The sequence below is a fragment of the Anabas testudineus genome, chromosome 2 (assembly GCF_900324465.2).
Source record: "Anabas testudineus chromosome 2, fAnaTes1.2, whole genome shotgun sequence".
Lineage (NCBI taxonomy): Eukaryota > Metazoa > Chordata > Actinopteri > Anabantiformes > Anabantidae > Anabas > Anabas testudineus.
Window position 1 is genome coordinate 12,244,927 of NC_046611.1, and position 17,411 is coordinate 12,262,337.

Below are 17,411 nucleotides of genomic sequence, written 5' to 3' on the forward strand. Positions count from 1 at the left end.
GTAGCCTGCAGGTGGACATCTCAGTTTTGATTTGGAAACTGTGAAAAAACTCAATAGCAATTCATGGTAGGGAGTTTCCTCATCTACTGTCGGACCATTAAGGGGTCTGCACAGGCTTATTATAAATAGTTTAAAGCTCTCTGTAGAGACTATACCGAATGTAACCACGCCTTTAATTTTTTTTGTTGATAAATGAAATCAGCTTTCTTACTAGAGCTTTTATTTTGAAGCACCAGGCGGAAGTCGCCCCAGTTGCATTCCGCTCGCAGTGACCCTCGTGTTTCTCTGTCCAGTCAGTCTCTGCAACACACCGCTGCACAGAGGAGCACACACACACACACACACACACACCACACCACACACACGTAGGCTACACACTGTAATCTTGGACACCTCTCTCCGGTGGTTGAGGACGCGGAGGGAGTCGAGACATCGCCTCGGTTTTGTCCGGGAATCGGTTCGTTTCCACCGCACTCGGACGGCTTCGCGATGCGGGAGCAGTTTCGGAAGTGAGTACTGGGCTGAGTGGGGGGGGGGCTGTTCATGAGTGCTGATAAATAATGGTGGTGATAACTGTGCTGGTCGTAATGCAGCAAACCTGTTCGCACAGGATCCCTGGCTGTGGGCTTCAGGGATCTCCCCCACACAGGGTTTGATCTGGTCCAGGAGCGGGTTTAAGACCCGGACTAACGTGCTGACAGGTTTTATTTTGGACCCGGAGAACAGATTTCCTCCCGTCATGTGTGCTGATAACCCATATGTGCATCTTGAATGAATGCCCCTCAGCCTGCGTTGTGGGGCTAATATTCAAGAACAAGTTGGAATAATTTAGCATTAAAGGTAAAGAACCCACAAAGAACAGAGAACCCACAAAGAACCCAGAACACCGGGACATTTTACAAAACACATTTCACAACAAGAAGGAAATGTGTTGTGTTTGGTGGCCATTAATCCCAACCAGCCCCTTCCTGCACAGCGGCTGTTGATCGCCGTCGTTACCGGGGAACCGAGCGAGCTGCGCGGCCGCTGAGCCGCTCCGACCCGCGGTCCGCTCCTGAGACCCGAACCGTGCGACCGTGGATCCGGAACCCCTCGAGCTGCTGTTCCACTGTCGTTGCTGCCATGTTGGGATACAGAGATGGACTCTGATCGCCAGAGACCCGCCGCTGTGTTGCATTCCTCAACACTCCCAAACGCACACAATCAGCTCCGCGCCAGCAGAGCAGCCCGTGCCCGGGACCGTGCGTGGTGCACGGTGTGCGCGCGCGCGCGTGCATCGTGCACGGTGAATTTGATAACGATGCGTTGGTCTATTTCCGGCAGGGGAAATAACGCCAGGCCTACTTTTTCTTTACCCATACAGCAGCTTTTAGGTCCCTGTGTTGTGTCCATCCGCAGTCCAGCCCTGTGCTGATCCGGTTTTACAGTAAAGTGGGATCTGGTGGTCCTGCACTGATGGATCTCTGTGCACGTGTGCGTGCACGTCAGGAGTTGGTGAAATGAGAGCAGAGGATGCGGGCTGGCTGTTGCAGATTTTTTTGGCACCAATGTGATTGCAGGTGTGTGTGTGTGTTTGTGCACTGACTAAACACAGCTGATGGATAGAAAGCCTTAACACACACACACACACACACACACATTCAGCTCCATTTGCTGGATAGTGGTGCTGACATGCTCAGGCATGACTGTTGTGGTTTGTGTGTGTGTGTGTTGTACATGAATATGAGCCACAGGCTCTATTTCAGCCTGAACTGTGACTTTTCAGGGTGATTTTTTTTTTTCTGCACTTAGCAGCAGTGATGGAGGGAACCCTCACAGTATATGAGCTGCAGGCATGTTTTGGTCAGGTGTCCTGTATTAATTAGGTAGAATTAAGAGAATATGATGAGTTCTTGCACCAGTAAGATCACGTAATGAACAAAAGGTACAGTGCTGATAGTGTTATTGTGGTAAAAATAGGTTTGCACAGTGAAAATGTCTTCAAATGTCCAGTCATGAGCCATTTCTTTCCTAGCAGCTGTCACATGATTGTCAACAATACTAAATGACAGTCTTCCTTAGTGCACAGGGGATAATTAACCCAAATCCTGCAGCTCAAACTCAGCATGTAAAAAATGAACACTGGCCACTTTAGAACAAGCTGCTTCTCTTTTTCAGCCGCTTATGCAAGAAATCCCAGATCGCTGTCAGAAAAAATGTTTGTGTATGAAAGTAGCTTCTCTACAAACTAATAATCAGATATTAGTTTTCATCTGCTCTTGTTTGGAGTAATTTTCTTTGCCTCCAACACCTCGGGTTCCATTTTAAAATGATTTTAAAAAAGCCGTCTTGTATGTAGAGTTAAACAATGAAGCGTGATGTTCAGTCAGACTGGGGAGATAATGTGCAATCTCACACGCACGCAACCTGATTGTAATGGAGATGATGGTAATAGATTAGATTTCATTGCCTTACAAGGGTTGATAAAATAGCCAATGAGCTGTTTGACGAGGGAACAGTTGTTCCCAGTGTTTTCTATAATCACTTATATTTGCCAGTAGTTTGAACCTCCTGAGGCCAAAGGCGTCAAGCAAGATTTTCTGTCTCTCTCCTCTCGTGCAATTTCACATTGATTATTACAGCAGGCGGAGGCCGTGGAAACGAAAACATTCGCCAAAGGTCACAAAGTAAAATGTGTAAGGAGGAAATTTGTTCCAGTTGGGTTCAGTCATCTCCTTTTTTGAGATGAGCTACTGCAGTATGAGAACGAAACGGGGGAATTTTTACATTACAGAAGTTTTATGGTGGGCGGGCAAACCTCTTCCTGTGCGCGCAGCTGATCATATAGAAAGGACACTTGTGACAAAGCCATCATTTCCACGTCACTCACGCCCTCAGCTCCTACTGCTGATGGAGCTGAGTGAATGCAGCACTTGCGGTTGTGATTGTTGAGCTGCAAAACATCTGATGTACAGCTGTGACTAGTGATTATTTTCATTACCAATTCATCCGCACTTTTATTTTATGCTCTGACAAGTGACCATTTCCTGAAGCCCAGAGTGATTCTGTGAAATTGCTTGTTTTCTCCTCAGTAGTCGAACCCGCTAAAAACGTCCACATGTGCTTATTTGTGACTGTTCAGAATTGTCCCTCAAGTGCCCTGAAAGTTTTTTGAACCTTAGTAGTTTATTTGCTTTACCGCCCTAACATACAACTGGGCACAGGATTCTTGTCTTTGTGTCTATTTCTTCTCCTTTGTTTAAAAACCCAGCATCTATAAATATGGAGTTATTAAATGAGGCTTATCTGCTTGAGTCAGGATCCAAGAGATCTATTAATGTTCAACACGTAAAAGAGTAAAGTTCCTCCTCTTTAGGGATTTTCAGCTGACAGAGAAATGGTGCAGTTCTCATTTACTGACCAAGGTCTCACCAAAAATAGTTCAGTTCAGAACCTAGAATCCACGACCATATATCTTTCCATTTTTTTTTTTATGTCTTTGTTTTCGTTTGAACCCATTTGTTGTCATCTCAGCCGCGTTTGAAGACAGACGTGGGATAAACCAGAAAAAGAGAAGAATCTGCAGATAAAAGACAATAATTGTTAGTTGCAGCACTAATTCAGTTTTTTATGACACGAGACAATAGAAAGCAGCAAATGCTCATAACTGAGAACCTGATATGGGGAAATTAATTCTTCTGTTGATACAATAAGCAGTTAATAATCTACTTAGTGCTTTAGCACTGCACCTACTTATCAGCTGAGATTATAGAATTTAATTTTTGTAGAGTTTTTATTGAAACTTTTTGTAAGATTTTATTAAGACGGCTGCGGATTGTTCTGTATTTTTCTTATGACTAAACTGTTGATCCAAATCCTAATGCTGTTTTTCTTTGATTCAAACATGGTATAGATTGTTAGTCACATATTGCAAATGTAATTAGCTGTTTTAGGAAACGACTGATTCATGTTGAAAATGAAACTCTCTGTCTAGTTTTAAAGACCTGGAGCAACAGGCTGTGTAGTACGGTCAGAAAGTGACACATTGGTGGTTAACAATAAGAGAAATGTTTACATGCAGCTCGTCCTCTAATGAATCTCCCTGTTCTACTGTAACAGCATGAGATGTGTTGGACCCATCAGCTGATTCTTTAGCAGCTTCCCTGATGATGCTCACCCAGACACCTCAGTCTGGTTTCCTGTTAGAGGAATGCAGCTCAGACTGAGATCAGGTGACTGACTCAGCCAGTGGAGGATATTCCACCTCTTCGCCCTGAAAAAGTCTTTGGTTCCTTTGGCTTTACGTTTCGGAGAGTTCCCCTGCTGAATCATGACAAGCCATTTTTGGCGTATTTGTCTGAATCTTAGCACAGAATGTAATCTGTAAATCAATCATGGTCATCACTAAATACAATTTGAGCTTGTGCTAATTGGAGATTAGATGGATGCAGGAATGCAAATGCAAACTCTTTTTTTAATAATGTATTCAAGTGAGAGTGTGTGTCTCCATCAGGTCTGTAAACCATGTGTGACACCTGCTTTGCTCTCTGTTAGTGCTAGGTCTGCATCTGCTGGGTTGATTCACATCACTGTGAAGCCTGAAATTCACTTGGGAATATATACAGCATATGCCCAAAGTTACTTTGGTTGTTCTGGTAATGACACTACAGCAATATGAAAATGCAGACTGTTTAAATCGAGTGCTTGGCAGCTGTTATATGTGTGCTAATTTTGATAGAGGCTGATTTTTGTTTAACCAGTCCGTAGAACTTTTTTTCCACAGCTCAAGTGGTCAGGTTTTTTTTTTTATGATAACACATGAAATGTTTGGGAATAGGGGTGTAACGGTTCTGAAACAAAGACTGAAACGGTGATAAGAGCTGCTGCCACCGTGCTGCAGACGTCCCACTTCACTCCCTGTGGAGTCTCCCAATTAATAACACCTCTCTGACATCTGCATATTTGATAAAATAGTCCAGACATAAGCTCACTTGCCTCTTAGTCTTAAGAACGGTCTGCCTGCAGTTGTTTTGTGGTGAATGTGCTGTATTCAGGGACAGTACACAGCATAGTCATACATGTTTTTGAAAGTCTCCAACCTCCAAAAACATAAATACAAAATAATTATCATCATTTCAAACACCTGGCAAAACTGAAAAGCCACCAGCCACTGTCCTTTTAATACCGCACATTAGCCGATCCCCTTGCTTAATGTAAGCAATAAAATTACCAGTACCTCAACTCTGACCTAGACCTACTGAGAGATAAAGTTTAATGTAGTATCTATTAATTCATTTCAAATTGAAGGTGCAGAAACAAAAAACAAACTGTAAATGTCCAAATAATGTGAATTAAACCATGAAACCATGTCTTTATGGTTTCATTCAGATGCCTGGTGTGCAAGAAACACTCTGTCAGGGCTCACTCTCAATGATCAGCAGAGGAAGACGTCACCATATCACATAAACCACTTTTAATCATTCATCCAAGAACAGTAATTGACTGCAGCGAAAAGTGACACTCATGTCTCTGTGTGAATCCATTATTTAAATGCCTTTCTGTCAATGCTGAATAAAGCTATCGAGCTGCCTTTTAACTGCAATACATAGCACTGTGTGTTCACACGTGTGTGTGTGTGTGCTTTTGTTTTTGTGCCGTTGTCTGTCAGAATGATGGAAGTTCCCTCCAATGTGTGTTTTATTTTTTGGAGATAAGCTTTGAGAAATAATCAGATCCGATTCAGGCTTTTTACTATTACGCTATAGGAAAAGTAGACATGTAGATAGTGTTATGCCCATCTTCAACCACTGCTGCAAAGCTCTGTTTTTTTCTATACAAATAAATAGCGTTGCCGTTGGCTTGTGTGTGACTCACCTGAGGTGTATCTTTACTGCAGTGATTGATTGTTGGGCTCTGAGCTCTTCCAAAACACACGTGACCTACACTTTGCTCCGTACCTGAACGCCTGCTGCGTAGACACACCTACTCCACTGAAGCTGAAGTATTGTTGATCAGGGCACATTAGCATGCAGCTATTAGTTTTTAGCTTAAAGCACAGTTGGGCATTGCTAGCCTGACTCTAAGTGCATAGTTATATTTTAAATGATGCTATGTTTGTACTCTTTCATGAGATGCCTCAGTCCAACTTTACATTCCTCTGAGTTTCCTCCTATTATTTCACATCCTCCCATGCAATTGTGAATCATACTTTGCCATTGTTAAAATATATTTCTGCCTAAACCATTAACACTTATGTTGCTTTTATTAAGACTTGCTTCTTCTTTTTTTTAGTGGCTTCAAATTCAACCTTTATTATTAGATGAGACTAGACATATGCTGTTTAGTGAGCAGCTGATCTAATACAGTACTTGTATACTAGATACATATAAGATGCATACATTATATATACATATATTTTTATGTTAACAGTTACAGACCGTAGCTTTGCATTTCACCCCAACACTAGTAAAAATAATATTTAGTACATATTGACATACACATCATCTATTTTGTCAGAAAATAGTAAAAATATATACATTCTCCTCACATATTTCAAAAGTAATGAGCCAGAACTAGTGAAACTTTGGTATTTTAATTAATCAAAACGTTTTAAGTCAACATTCTTAGTTTAAGCTGTTTTCTGTCCCCGTTCACATGGGTAAATTGGGGATGGAGTGAGTGAATGTTGAAAGCTTTTCCCCTCCCATGTTGGCTTCAATCGGATCACCTTCAAGCAAGGCAGCGTATCCCTGCCTGCTCTGCCGGAGCTGCTCACTGTGCAGCACTTTATCTTTTGACAGTAAACGATGCATTATCAACACTTTGGCTTGTCCTGGGGCCGTGATACATTTTCTTTGGAGACAGCGTATCTTTCAAAAGAGTATAGTGTGCTGTTCTGTTGTTGTTGTTGTTGTTTTTGTTGTTTGTTAATCCCACTGAGACGTGTGGTTGGAGGTGCGTTTTGTAGACATATTGGAATAATGTGTGTTTTTGTGCGGTCATGATAGAAACACGATGCAGTATCCTCCTCTTCTAAACACACCGCTTTGTGAGGATGATTCTGCAGTGGGTGGTGGAGACAGATGCGGTGTTGAGGACAGGTGGGTGGTGTGGCAGAGATAGGTGCAGTGGGGAATATGAGGTTTTGAACTTGAAATGTAAAGTGATGCTTTATTGATCCCTTTAGGGAAATTGTCTTGTGGCTGCTTGGAGGCAGGAACATCTGAAACTAAGTCAACACTGGTTAAAACTGAGGAGTAAAATTAGGTGCTTCACCGAGCCACTGCAGCATTCTTGATGTGTTTGATGCTGCACGGTTATTAGAAGCATGTGTCCGAGTGGCTTGGAGCAGCACGCCAGCGATGAGCTGAGTGACTGAGCTGCTGTTTGCACAGACCCTGAGCTTAGAGGATTTTTAAGTAGCTCTTTATGGTGGCATCCCGCTCCTCATTATGTGGAGTGGGAATGTGGGAGAGAGAGAGAAAATAAGGGCAACACAGAAAAAAAAGCCAGCTCATGGGTTATTATTTGTACTGTATGTGCTTCTCAGACTAAGGTTAACTGCAGGTGCACTTGTGTATGACCATCTTGACATGTGTGCTTTCAACAAGCTGTCCGGGTTTGTATTTGTTCGCTGACAGCACCTGAGGTCAGAAAAGCAGAAAGCTGGACCGCTTATCTGCTCTGTGGTTGAAACAGTCCTGCTACGTCTGTGGTTTGTTTACCACAAACTCACTGTTTGCTTTTCCCCACAATGGTCCACAACACTCAGTGTTCAGTGGTCGCTCACCTTTTGAATCTACTGTTTATCTGTACGTACACTGCCCGTCCAAAAAAAGTCACCACATGGATTTAACTAAGCAAATAGGTCAGAGCCTCCCATTGGATAATTACTGCATGGATGATTATTTTTCGGCTGGCAACAACTTATTTAACCCAGTGAGTAGCTTCTCTTTTCTTAAACAACCATGTCTGAAGATACATCCTGTGGTCGTGGAAAAGAATCTTTTAGAAGGGTTGAATTATTGGCATCAAGGAAAGAAAACATCTAAAGAGATTGATGAAACTACTAAAACTGGGTTAAGAAGTGTCCAATGGAAGAAGGTCATGTGGTCTGATGAGTCCAGATTTACCCAGAGTGATGGGTTCATCAGGGTAAGAAGATGCCCCATCATGCCTAGTGCCTTCTGTACAAGCCTGTGGGGGCAGTGCTATGATCTGGGGTTGCTGCAGTTGTCAATGGATTTTTTCATCCTTAATGTCACAGGTATATTCCAAGATGACAATGTCAGGATGCATTGGGCTCAAATTGTGAAAGAGTGATTCAGGGAGCATGATACATCATTTTCACACATGGATTAACAACCACAGAGTCCATACCTTAACCCCACTGAGAATCTTTGTGATGTGCTGGAGAAGACTTTTTCCAGCAGTCCAACTCTTCCATCATCAAAACAAGGTCTATGAAATATTAATGCAACTCTGGACAAGAATAAATGTTGTGACATTACAGAAGCTTATTGAAATGATGCCACGGTGAATGCGGTGAAATGTGGTCCAACTAAATATTAGTGTGCTTTTTTTCTAATTGGTGTATTTAAGTACAGTCACACACTTGTATTGGAGAAATGGGAGTCTATGTGTACGGTTTTAGCTCCTACAGATCTAAGAATAACTTTTTTTTTTTTTGGCTGAATAACTTGAGTCTCTTCTGCTTCATAACGGCGACAAAATGACTCTAATATTTCATTCTAACTGGCACTGAATAGGCATTTAACTGTCCTATATTTAACTCAATGAAAAACGCATCACAGACACACTGATTGACACTTACTCTTAAATAAGAAGACACTCTCATTTCCAGGATTGCACAAAGCCAACTATCTGCTTATTAACCATCTGACATATAAAGTGGAAGGCACCAGAGACCGTTTCTGGAGATTTTCTGTTCTCCGTCTCTTATGAAGCACTTCTCAAATATTTGATGTGCCATGAACAAAAGAAAATATTTCCTCGCTGACAGGACGTGGTTTCCGTCAGCTTTATGTAAACAGCAGCTGGCACCGTAATGATCACATTTACAGTAGCATTGATGTGACATCATTTTAAAGTCATTTTTTACTGTGGAACCAATTTTTGCTAAAACAGATGAAATTTTTTATGTATATCAGAGCAATTAGCTGCCTACATTTTCTTATTGTGCTAGTTCAATAATTATTTCCACAGTAGCTAAGCAGAACTAATAACCAGGAAAACCAGCTCTTTTCTTTACAGTAAGATCATTAGTTTTTGACTCCACTTAATAAAAGTAGAGTATTAATAATTTCTAGGTGACATTTCGACTGAGAGTGGGTGTTAAGGAGTCCATAAAATGCAAATTAAAGCTGAGATCATGACACTCAGCTGGGTTTGAAAAGGAATCATCCGAAAAACACATGGAGAGAGGCTGCAGCAAAAACCATATGTAAGGTAAATAGGCAACCAATGAGCCGAGGTTCAGTGTGTAGGTTCAGTGTGTACACAACAAGAACATGTCCATTATTCTTATCTGCTGTATTTGCAGTACAGAACATTAAAGTAAAAATATCTTAAATGAACAATAAAAAATGAAAACCTGTGAAAACCACTGAGCGTAAGGATTTAAATCACATAATTAGCAATTGGTTTGATAAATCCCAGAAAAATGTGTCAGAGTTTTACAGAATCCAAAGACGCCTTGTTCCGTCCGACCAACTTTATTATTGCATAAGACAAGAAAAATAGCAAATGCTCGCATTTATATTTTGATATTATACCTTTTATTATACTTTATTATACCTTTAAATTTCAACAGGTATACAGTAATGGTTGGTTGTGTATCAAATTAAATTTTTTATGGCTCTTCTTTGCTTGCATACACAGTCATAAAAGTCAAGAGACTTCCTGTCTGACTCCTCAAACAGTAAACATCCTCTGTATTTTCATTTTTACCAGAATAGAGAAATTGTACACAACACACACAAAGTTGGAAGAATGCACGGATCATCTGAGCCCAGGGGCAAAAAGTATAGACTATATTATATTGTATATATTATATTGTATATTTTGTTCACATCTTCTTTATTCGTCTGACCACTTCATTGTTCTCTGTGTCCTTTGTAAACTCAAATAGTTGAAAGAAAAAATAAATTACTAATTTGTTAATTAGTGCTGTCACACGAGTAGACAGATACAGAGTGCAAGATTGACGGGACGCACAGGAGGTAATTCAACAGCGGCTCAAATAATGGGAAAGGTTTTTAAGACCTCGGCCATGAAGCTTGCATTCTTTAAATATGATTTTTATGATGATTTATTCGGGGACAGGATAGAATACACATCTCTCATTGCAGCCCTGAAGGCGTAAATCATGCACACAGACTCTCTTCACTCAAGCAGCCAATCTGCTTGTCTACACACACACACACACACACTCACGGCCATGTCTCCTGTGAGTGGCGAGCAGCAGTCACAAGGAGAGAATGTGTGAGGGGAGAATGACACAGCAACCATCTATCTCTCTTTCTCCCTCTGTGTCTTTTCTTTCTTCCTTTCTTCCGCTGTCACCCTTCTCAGCCGCTGCCATGCAGAGAAGATGGAGTCTGTGTGGATTTGTGTCAGAGCGGGTTGTTATTTTCTAAAATTATGAGATGGAGGGGAGACACGCACAAGCAACAGGATTAATGTTAAGGATTTTGGGTAAACTGATCTCAGTGACTGAGATTAATTTAAATGGTACCCAAAATGACTGTGTCTGCTGTAGTTTTTTAGGAAGGCACAGTCACAGGCATTAGTGAGCAAATGGAAAGGCATGTATTAAAATATTTGCATTCCTGTTAAACATGAAATTTACTGTGTAAGTGGTGTTTTTGAATTGTGCAGCATCGTTGGCAAAATACTCTTTGCTGGTTTTCACATGTTGGAGAGATTTTCCCTCGAATATTTTGTCATAGCTGCTTCAAACAGCCGACTACGAAATGTTAGGAAACAAATATTTTCATGATAATTTCGTGCTTTTTCTTGTCCTTCATATAGAAAGCACAGTGTCTTTTGAAATATGGTGGGTTTGACCATTCTGTCTTTTTGTTACCTACAGTCACCAGACCCAGACAACATGCTGGGACCATCCCAAGATGGCCGAGCTCTACCAGTCGTTGGGTAAGTGGCACATTCTCACACATTCCCTCTATCTCTGTTTAAGCCACACCTTCTCCAAAATGTATGATTTACCTGACTGTGAAACAATATACTGTCACTTTATATGACACAACTCTGTTGAACGACTTTCAGGATGAAAAGGAAGCCGTTAATAGGCCGTAAGCTTTGGTCGAGCTAGGGTGATTCAGGACCGTCAGTAGATGATGCTCCGCTGTCTGTTCCCTCTTTCAGTCTGTTTCATCTTTTTTTGCTTTCTTTCTTCAGCTGACCTGAACAACGTTCGATTCTCAGCCTACCGAACAGCCATGAAGCTCAGACGCCTGCAGAAGGCTCTCTGCTGTAAGTACTCCATAGTCTATATATAGTGTATATGTATATATACCTCTCCTGAATGTGTCAGATAGTGTTTTTGTGTCTTGCTTTAAGTACACTCCTTTCTCATCACGAGTGCTCCTCTCATTGTGTTCCAGCCCTCCCACACTCATCCTTGTTCTTACTTCTCTTCTATCTCTGTCTCCTTTTTAAATTCACCTCATTTGCTCCTTTTCATTTCCTCCTTTGTGTATTCTCTTTACCTCCTCCTCTTTTTATTCTCTCTACTTCTACCATCTTTGCCTATCTGCTCCTACAGTCTGTAAGTGTGTGTGTGTGTGTTTGTCCATATGTGTGTTTACTCATCCCTCTCGTCTCTCACTGGTGGATCTGTAGAGAGTGTAAGCCGCCTACGAGCCGTTATGTGTGTGATATGTTTTAAAGCCTATAGCCGGCTGCAGTCATACATCACAGAAGTACTATTTATGTTAGTGAGGTCCTCCTGAAATACACACAAACAGGTTTGGTGATTAACCCAGACTACGGCAAACACACTGGTTGAAATTTTATCCCTTTACTCACATTATTCCCTACAGCAGACCTGCTGGGCATTTCTTTCTTATTCTTCTTATCTTTTTTTTTATTATTTAATGTTTATCCAGTCACTCCTATTACTTCAGCTCTTTTTTTTCCCAACTCTTTTGTCTTGTCTCTGCTTATTTAGAGGATTTATTAGTTTTGCCTAAAGGCATCTGCCAGCACGAAATCTATTAGTATATTTAAATTTACCTCAAACGTACCTTCCAAAGTTCTCTGCTTCAGTGTTACTTTTAACCACACACACACATGCACTGTCATAGACAGGTGGAGAAGAGGAGCTGGTTTTTCTTACCAAAATAAATTCATTTTAAGATCCATAGTTAATTACAATCACAACAGTTTGCATAACAAACACAGTGTGATCACTTAAAGATACAGTGTGTAACTTTTGTTCTTTTGTAAAATATGTTGTAAATGTAAAAGCACAATAGATGGATTTTGGGTCCATGTTACTGCTAGCTCAAGTTGCATATTGTAGCTTTAAAGCTAATTATATTTATATTGGTTTTATTGGTGAAAGGGGGCTTTAGCGAGTTTCTGCAAATAAGCTCTGCTTGTTTAACATCTCCCAGGACTCTGTGCTCTCAATGATACTTATTGGCATGGTTGTTTACTAGATCTGCCCCAATCATTTTTTTAGTTAATTAGTTAGTTAAATGGTTGTAATAATAACTGTCTTTATCAAGTGTATTAAGTGTAGTTATTGTAGGTTACTTGCAACTAAAGTGAACACGGCCCTTTGAAAGACGGTGAGAGAGAGAAATTAGAATGACCATGTTTATTGATAAGATTACATTGTGGGTGTACTTTTACTCTCCTGGCACACTGTAAATGCTGAGTCTGTGGGTGGAGTTTATGCATGAAATTGATTAGTGTAGGACTATGGGATATTGAGTCCATGTGGAGGCATTCAGAGCTCTTAACACACTAAAACATAAATATTTTCTCTGCACCCTCGATGCTTGCACATTTAATCTTCAAACTCTAAACCATCTGGGATTTGAGTAAATGCTTCAAGAGTACTGAAAGTTAATTGATTATGCTAATTTTGATAAGGTAGCTCAGTTGACCAAAAGTTCCAATGTGGCAGGATTTCTGCACACAATGGATCATATGTTGATCTGTTGTTATGTGACTTGACTTTCCCTGTTTTGAATGATCTTCTGTCATCCCACAGTTGTTGTCTGTGGTCATGTTGATCTTCTTTAAGACAGAAAACCTACTAGACAGCATCTGAAAAATTCCTGAACAAAAAATATTTGTAGCAAAATGAATGCCCAGTTTGTAGCTTTAACACAAGTTTAGATCATTTCTGTGAATTCAGATTTAGGTATTATTTGACTTTCCATTCCAGAGTTAGTGTTGAGCCTTTTTTTGTTTGTCACACAACCCTGTCCTCCCTCTCCGTCCTTTAGTGAACTTAATGAATGAAGAGAATAAATAAGGTGGCACTCTATCGATCCCTGGAGTGCAGTTTTCTTCATACTACTATCCTTGAGCAGCACTGAACTCAAGGACACACTGAGCTACTATAAACACTTTGGTTTGGTTGAAGGGCAGTGTGAGCATGGCAGTGTGACACACTGTCACCTCAAGTGTGTGTTTCCAGGAGCTAACTGTCCTCTTTTTGTTCCAGTGGACCTGCTGAGCATGCCGACAGTGTGTGAGGTGTTCGACCAGCACAATCTGAAGCAGAATGAGCAGCTGCTAGACATCTCCCAGCTCGTCGCCTGTCTGACCAGCCTGTACCAGCGACTGGAACAAAGCCACTCCCACCTGGTCAACGTCCCGCTTTGTGTCGACATGTGCCTCAACTGGCTGCTCAATGTCTATGACACGTATGCATAGCATGCTCTATACACACACAGACACACACACACACACACACACACACACAGATGAGATTTTACATGATCTAACATATTGTTTTGTTTGTTGGCAGTGGTCGCACCGGAAAGATCCGGACTCTGTCATTCAAAACTGGAATAATTTCACTGTGCAAGGCTCACCTGGAAGATAAATACAGATGTAAGTCGTCCAATTTAACAGTATTATGTTGGAGTACTTGAATATTTCCGTTCTGATTGGGTACTTTCTATAACCACAGTAAGTAAATGTTCTGAATACCTCTTCCACTAAAACGTTTGTTTGCAAACTAGATAGGATTGCTGCTCTTCTGGAGAGTTAACATTGTCACCCTTGTTTCCCTGTCCAGTCTTGTTCAGACAGGTTGCTAGTGCGACCGGTTTCTGTGACCAGCGTCGTCTGGGCCTCCTCCTTCACGATTCCATCCAGATCCCTCGACAGCTCGGTGAGGTAGCCTCCTTCGGCGGCTCCAACATCGAGCCCTCCGTCCGCAGCTGCTTCCAGTTTGTACGTGACACACTCTAAACCACACAAACAATCCCTTCTGTTTTGGTCTGATTTAAGTTTTTACAGGGTTATAGACAGTTATAATGAATGAGCACACCAATCAAATTCTGCAATGGCCTGCATGTCTGTTCTCCAGATGAAGGCCACTTATTCCCTCAGCCCCGCCAAGCATCCAAGCGTTTGTTTACATCAGCCTTTATCAGGTTTATTTATAGAAAGAAACTGGATGGTCACTAAGAGCTAAGCAGAACTAAAGGGCAAAACATCGATAAAACCAAGGATAATAAAAACAAGAGGGAGAACAAGTGCATCACAGGCAGTCCAATAAACAGGACCGGAGAAGGAGAGTGTTTGTGAATTGAAGCATGAGGCAGGAGAGGTAAGTGAATCACAGACTGTAGGAAATCGAATGAATGACCTCTGACAGCTGCAGAGATGTTGCTGGAATTGAAACATGGACATTTTTACTTTTTATTCATCACATGGTATCAGCTCAATTATGCTAATTTAATATTTAGTATTTACATGTATGTACAGTATGTATATATGTATTTATTTGTTTTGTTTTTCATTTGGTAAAGGTTGTGGATACAGTTTTTTTTGGGCATCACTTCTGTAGAGGTTCACTGCAGCCGTCGTCTCATTGTCTGAACTCGGAGGAACTTTCTCAGAATATTCTCATATCTTTAGAAGTTGTTGTTGTGTGTGTCGTGTGATGTGAAAATGTCACAGCAGTTTCATGCTTTGCAACTGTGATGGCCAGATGCATTGAGGGAGTGTAGTGGAAAAACAAAGCAGCTGTTCCTAAATGTGTCAAGTTTAACTTTTACTATTCAGTGGAAAAAACCCTTTTTATGGAAAGGTAAGAAAAAAACCCTCAAAATAGTAGCAAGAATGGCAAGAAATGTATGTGAACAGCTCACAGGTTTCTTTATTTGTCCCAACCGGTCCTAGTTGCTAATATATCAGAGTTTAGCCTCGCGTTAGCAGCTCTGTTTTGCTTTTTATTGGATTTGGGCAACTCCAGTCAATCTTTAAACATATTATATCACCTCAAAAGAGGTTTCTCTTGTGATTGTACATAAGCTAAAACAGGTAATGAAAGAATAAAATAACAATTTGATTTTGTATTTTATAGTATAGGCTGTTTTTATGATGTTCTTCCTTCAGTCAGCTGGAAGCTTTAGTCAGCTGACTACAATCAGCACTGCTGTTGGCTTCATTAGCCCCAGTTAGCAACAATATCCACAGACACTAGCTCAAAATGAGAGACAGCTTTTTCTGCCTTTGACTGAAACGAAGGTGTAAACCACATTCATGGTGTGGAAACTTTCTGGTGATACTCAAGAGTCCCGTGGGAATTAAACCGAGCATTTACCACCTTCTGCATATTATTTTTGTTGAGGACATTTTCCACACACTGACAGTGCCTTGATGTATGGAAGCTGTCAGAGGATGTAATAGCCTGGTTCCTTGATTGTTTCTACCTCGAAGCAACATAAACTTTTACCATTAGCTAATACATGGAATTCAAAAAGTCTTTGCAGACTGCGTGTTTCAGACAGCCCATATCTATCACCAGCAGGCGACTTTTGCTTTCATTTTCAGTGACTACGACGCCCTGATCAGGCCCTGATCATTTGAATATGTCAATAGACTTTACACAAACGCATACAAAATCACATTTGTACACCCTCGGGCACACACAGTAGGCCAACTGTGTCTAATATTATTATTATTATTAGCATTAAAACTGGAGATGGCTTCATTCCAGCTGCTGTCTCAGAGGAGTCAGTGGGCATGTGGGTGTGAGACACAAAGAAAGAGAGCGACATGGGGGTAGGGGGGTCGGCCCCGTGGAAACTCTGAAACCCTGGAGTTCCCAGAGTCCCTGCTGATAGGAAAGTGATGCATGAAGCCAGTATGTTGTCTGATTATTTTTGTTTCCTGTCTTGCAACTTTTGAATTTATATCAGAAAGCTTATTTTAGTCTGTTTACCAGGCTCTACATAAACATAAGTGTAAAATAAACAGATAATGGAAAAGGACTGTGAGTTAGCAGTACTTACAATTTCATACTCAGTCTGAAGCCCATTGGCCCCTGCTGAATAGGATGAGATATGAACACAGTATTTGGTAGTAAAGTGAGTTTGTTGCTGGTTTTACAGGCTTGTTGACCAAAAGAAAAATAAAGTGGCAGTTTGTATCTGAACATATTATTCAATGTCTTTACTACTTTACCACAATTTACTGCAGCCGAAAACATCAAGATGCCTTAAATATTACCTCGTTTGGAAATGTGAAGCAGTTTTTAGATGATTCCATCTAATCTCAGATGGATAAAATATATATACACATTTTAACAAACCATTCTTGTCATGTTGTTTTTCAAGGCGAACAACAAGCCTGAGCTGGAGGCAGCCATGTTCCTGGACTGGATGCGTCTGGAGCCCCAGTCTATGGTGTGGTTACCCGTCTTGCACCGCGTAGCTGCTGCAGAAACTGCCAAACACCAGGCCAAGTGTAACATCTGCAAGGAGTGTCCCATCATAGGCTTCAGGTCTGTGCAGCCTTTTTATACAAATGTGACAAATTCACCATTATTCACCTTCTCTGTCTGAGCTTTATAGGTGAAACTCCTTTGGAGCAGCACATCTGAATATCTAATCAAAAGTAATGAGCAGAAATTGGAGCCATTTTGCTGTAGAGCATTATATTCATCTCATTATAGAAAGGGCAGTAAAACTGGAAATTAATTTCATGTTCAATTAAGGCCCAATTAAATCAAAATGAGAATTACGCTCTTGTGTGGTGCAGCACTGAACCAAGTTTCCACCATCAGAAGTTTCCCTCTTTTTTTCTATGCCTGTACAGTAACTGACTTCTGGTATTTAGACGTTTCTCTTTGTTAAAAACAAAATACCCATTTTGTCCAGACATGTATGAATTATGTTCAGAGTCTGATGTGTCCT

At 40.9% G+C, this 17,411-nt stretch overlaps 1 protein-coding gene across 4 annotated transcripts in view; it reads left to right on the plus strand.

Annotated features, from left to right (window-relative positions):
* dmd (dystrophin) overlaps positions 1 to 17,411 on the plus strand; it is a 240,174-nt gene that overhangs the window by 204,143 nt on the left and 18,620 nt on the right. For 3 of the 4 annotated variants that reach the window (XM_026364224.1, XM_026364221.1, XM_026364222.1), the window contains 6 exons: positions 11,093 to 11,154; positions 11,419 to 11,493; positions 13,703 to 13,904; positions 14,009 to 14,094; positions 14,282 to 14,439; positions 16,833 to 16,999. In XM_026364224.1, the coding sequence (XP_026220009.1) occupies positions 11,093 to 11,154; positions 11,419 to 11,493; positions 13,703 to 13,904; positions 14,009 to 14,094; positions 14,282 to 14,439; positions 16,833 to 16,999 (750 nt within the window). Of the gene's footprint in view, positions 1 to 298; positions 510 to 11,092; positions 11,155 to 11,418; positions 11,494 to 13,702; positions 13,905 to 14,008; positions 14,095 to 14,281; positions 14,440 to 16,832; positions 17,000 to 17,411 lie in introns of those variants that run through there. The other variant, XM_026364223.1, reaches the window with a different exon arrangement.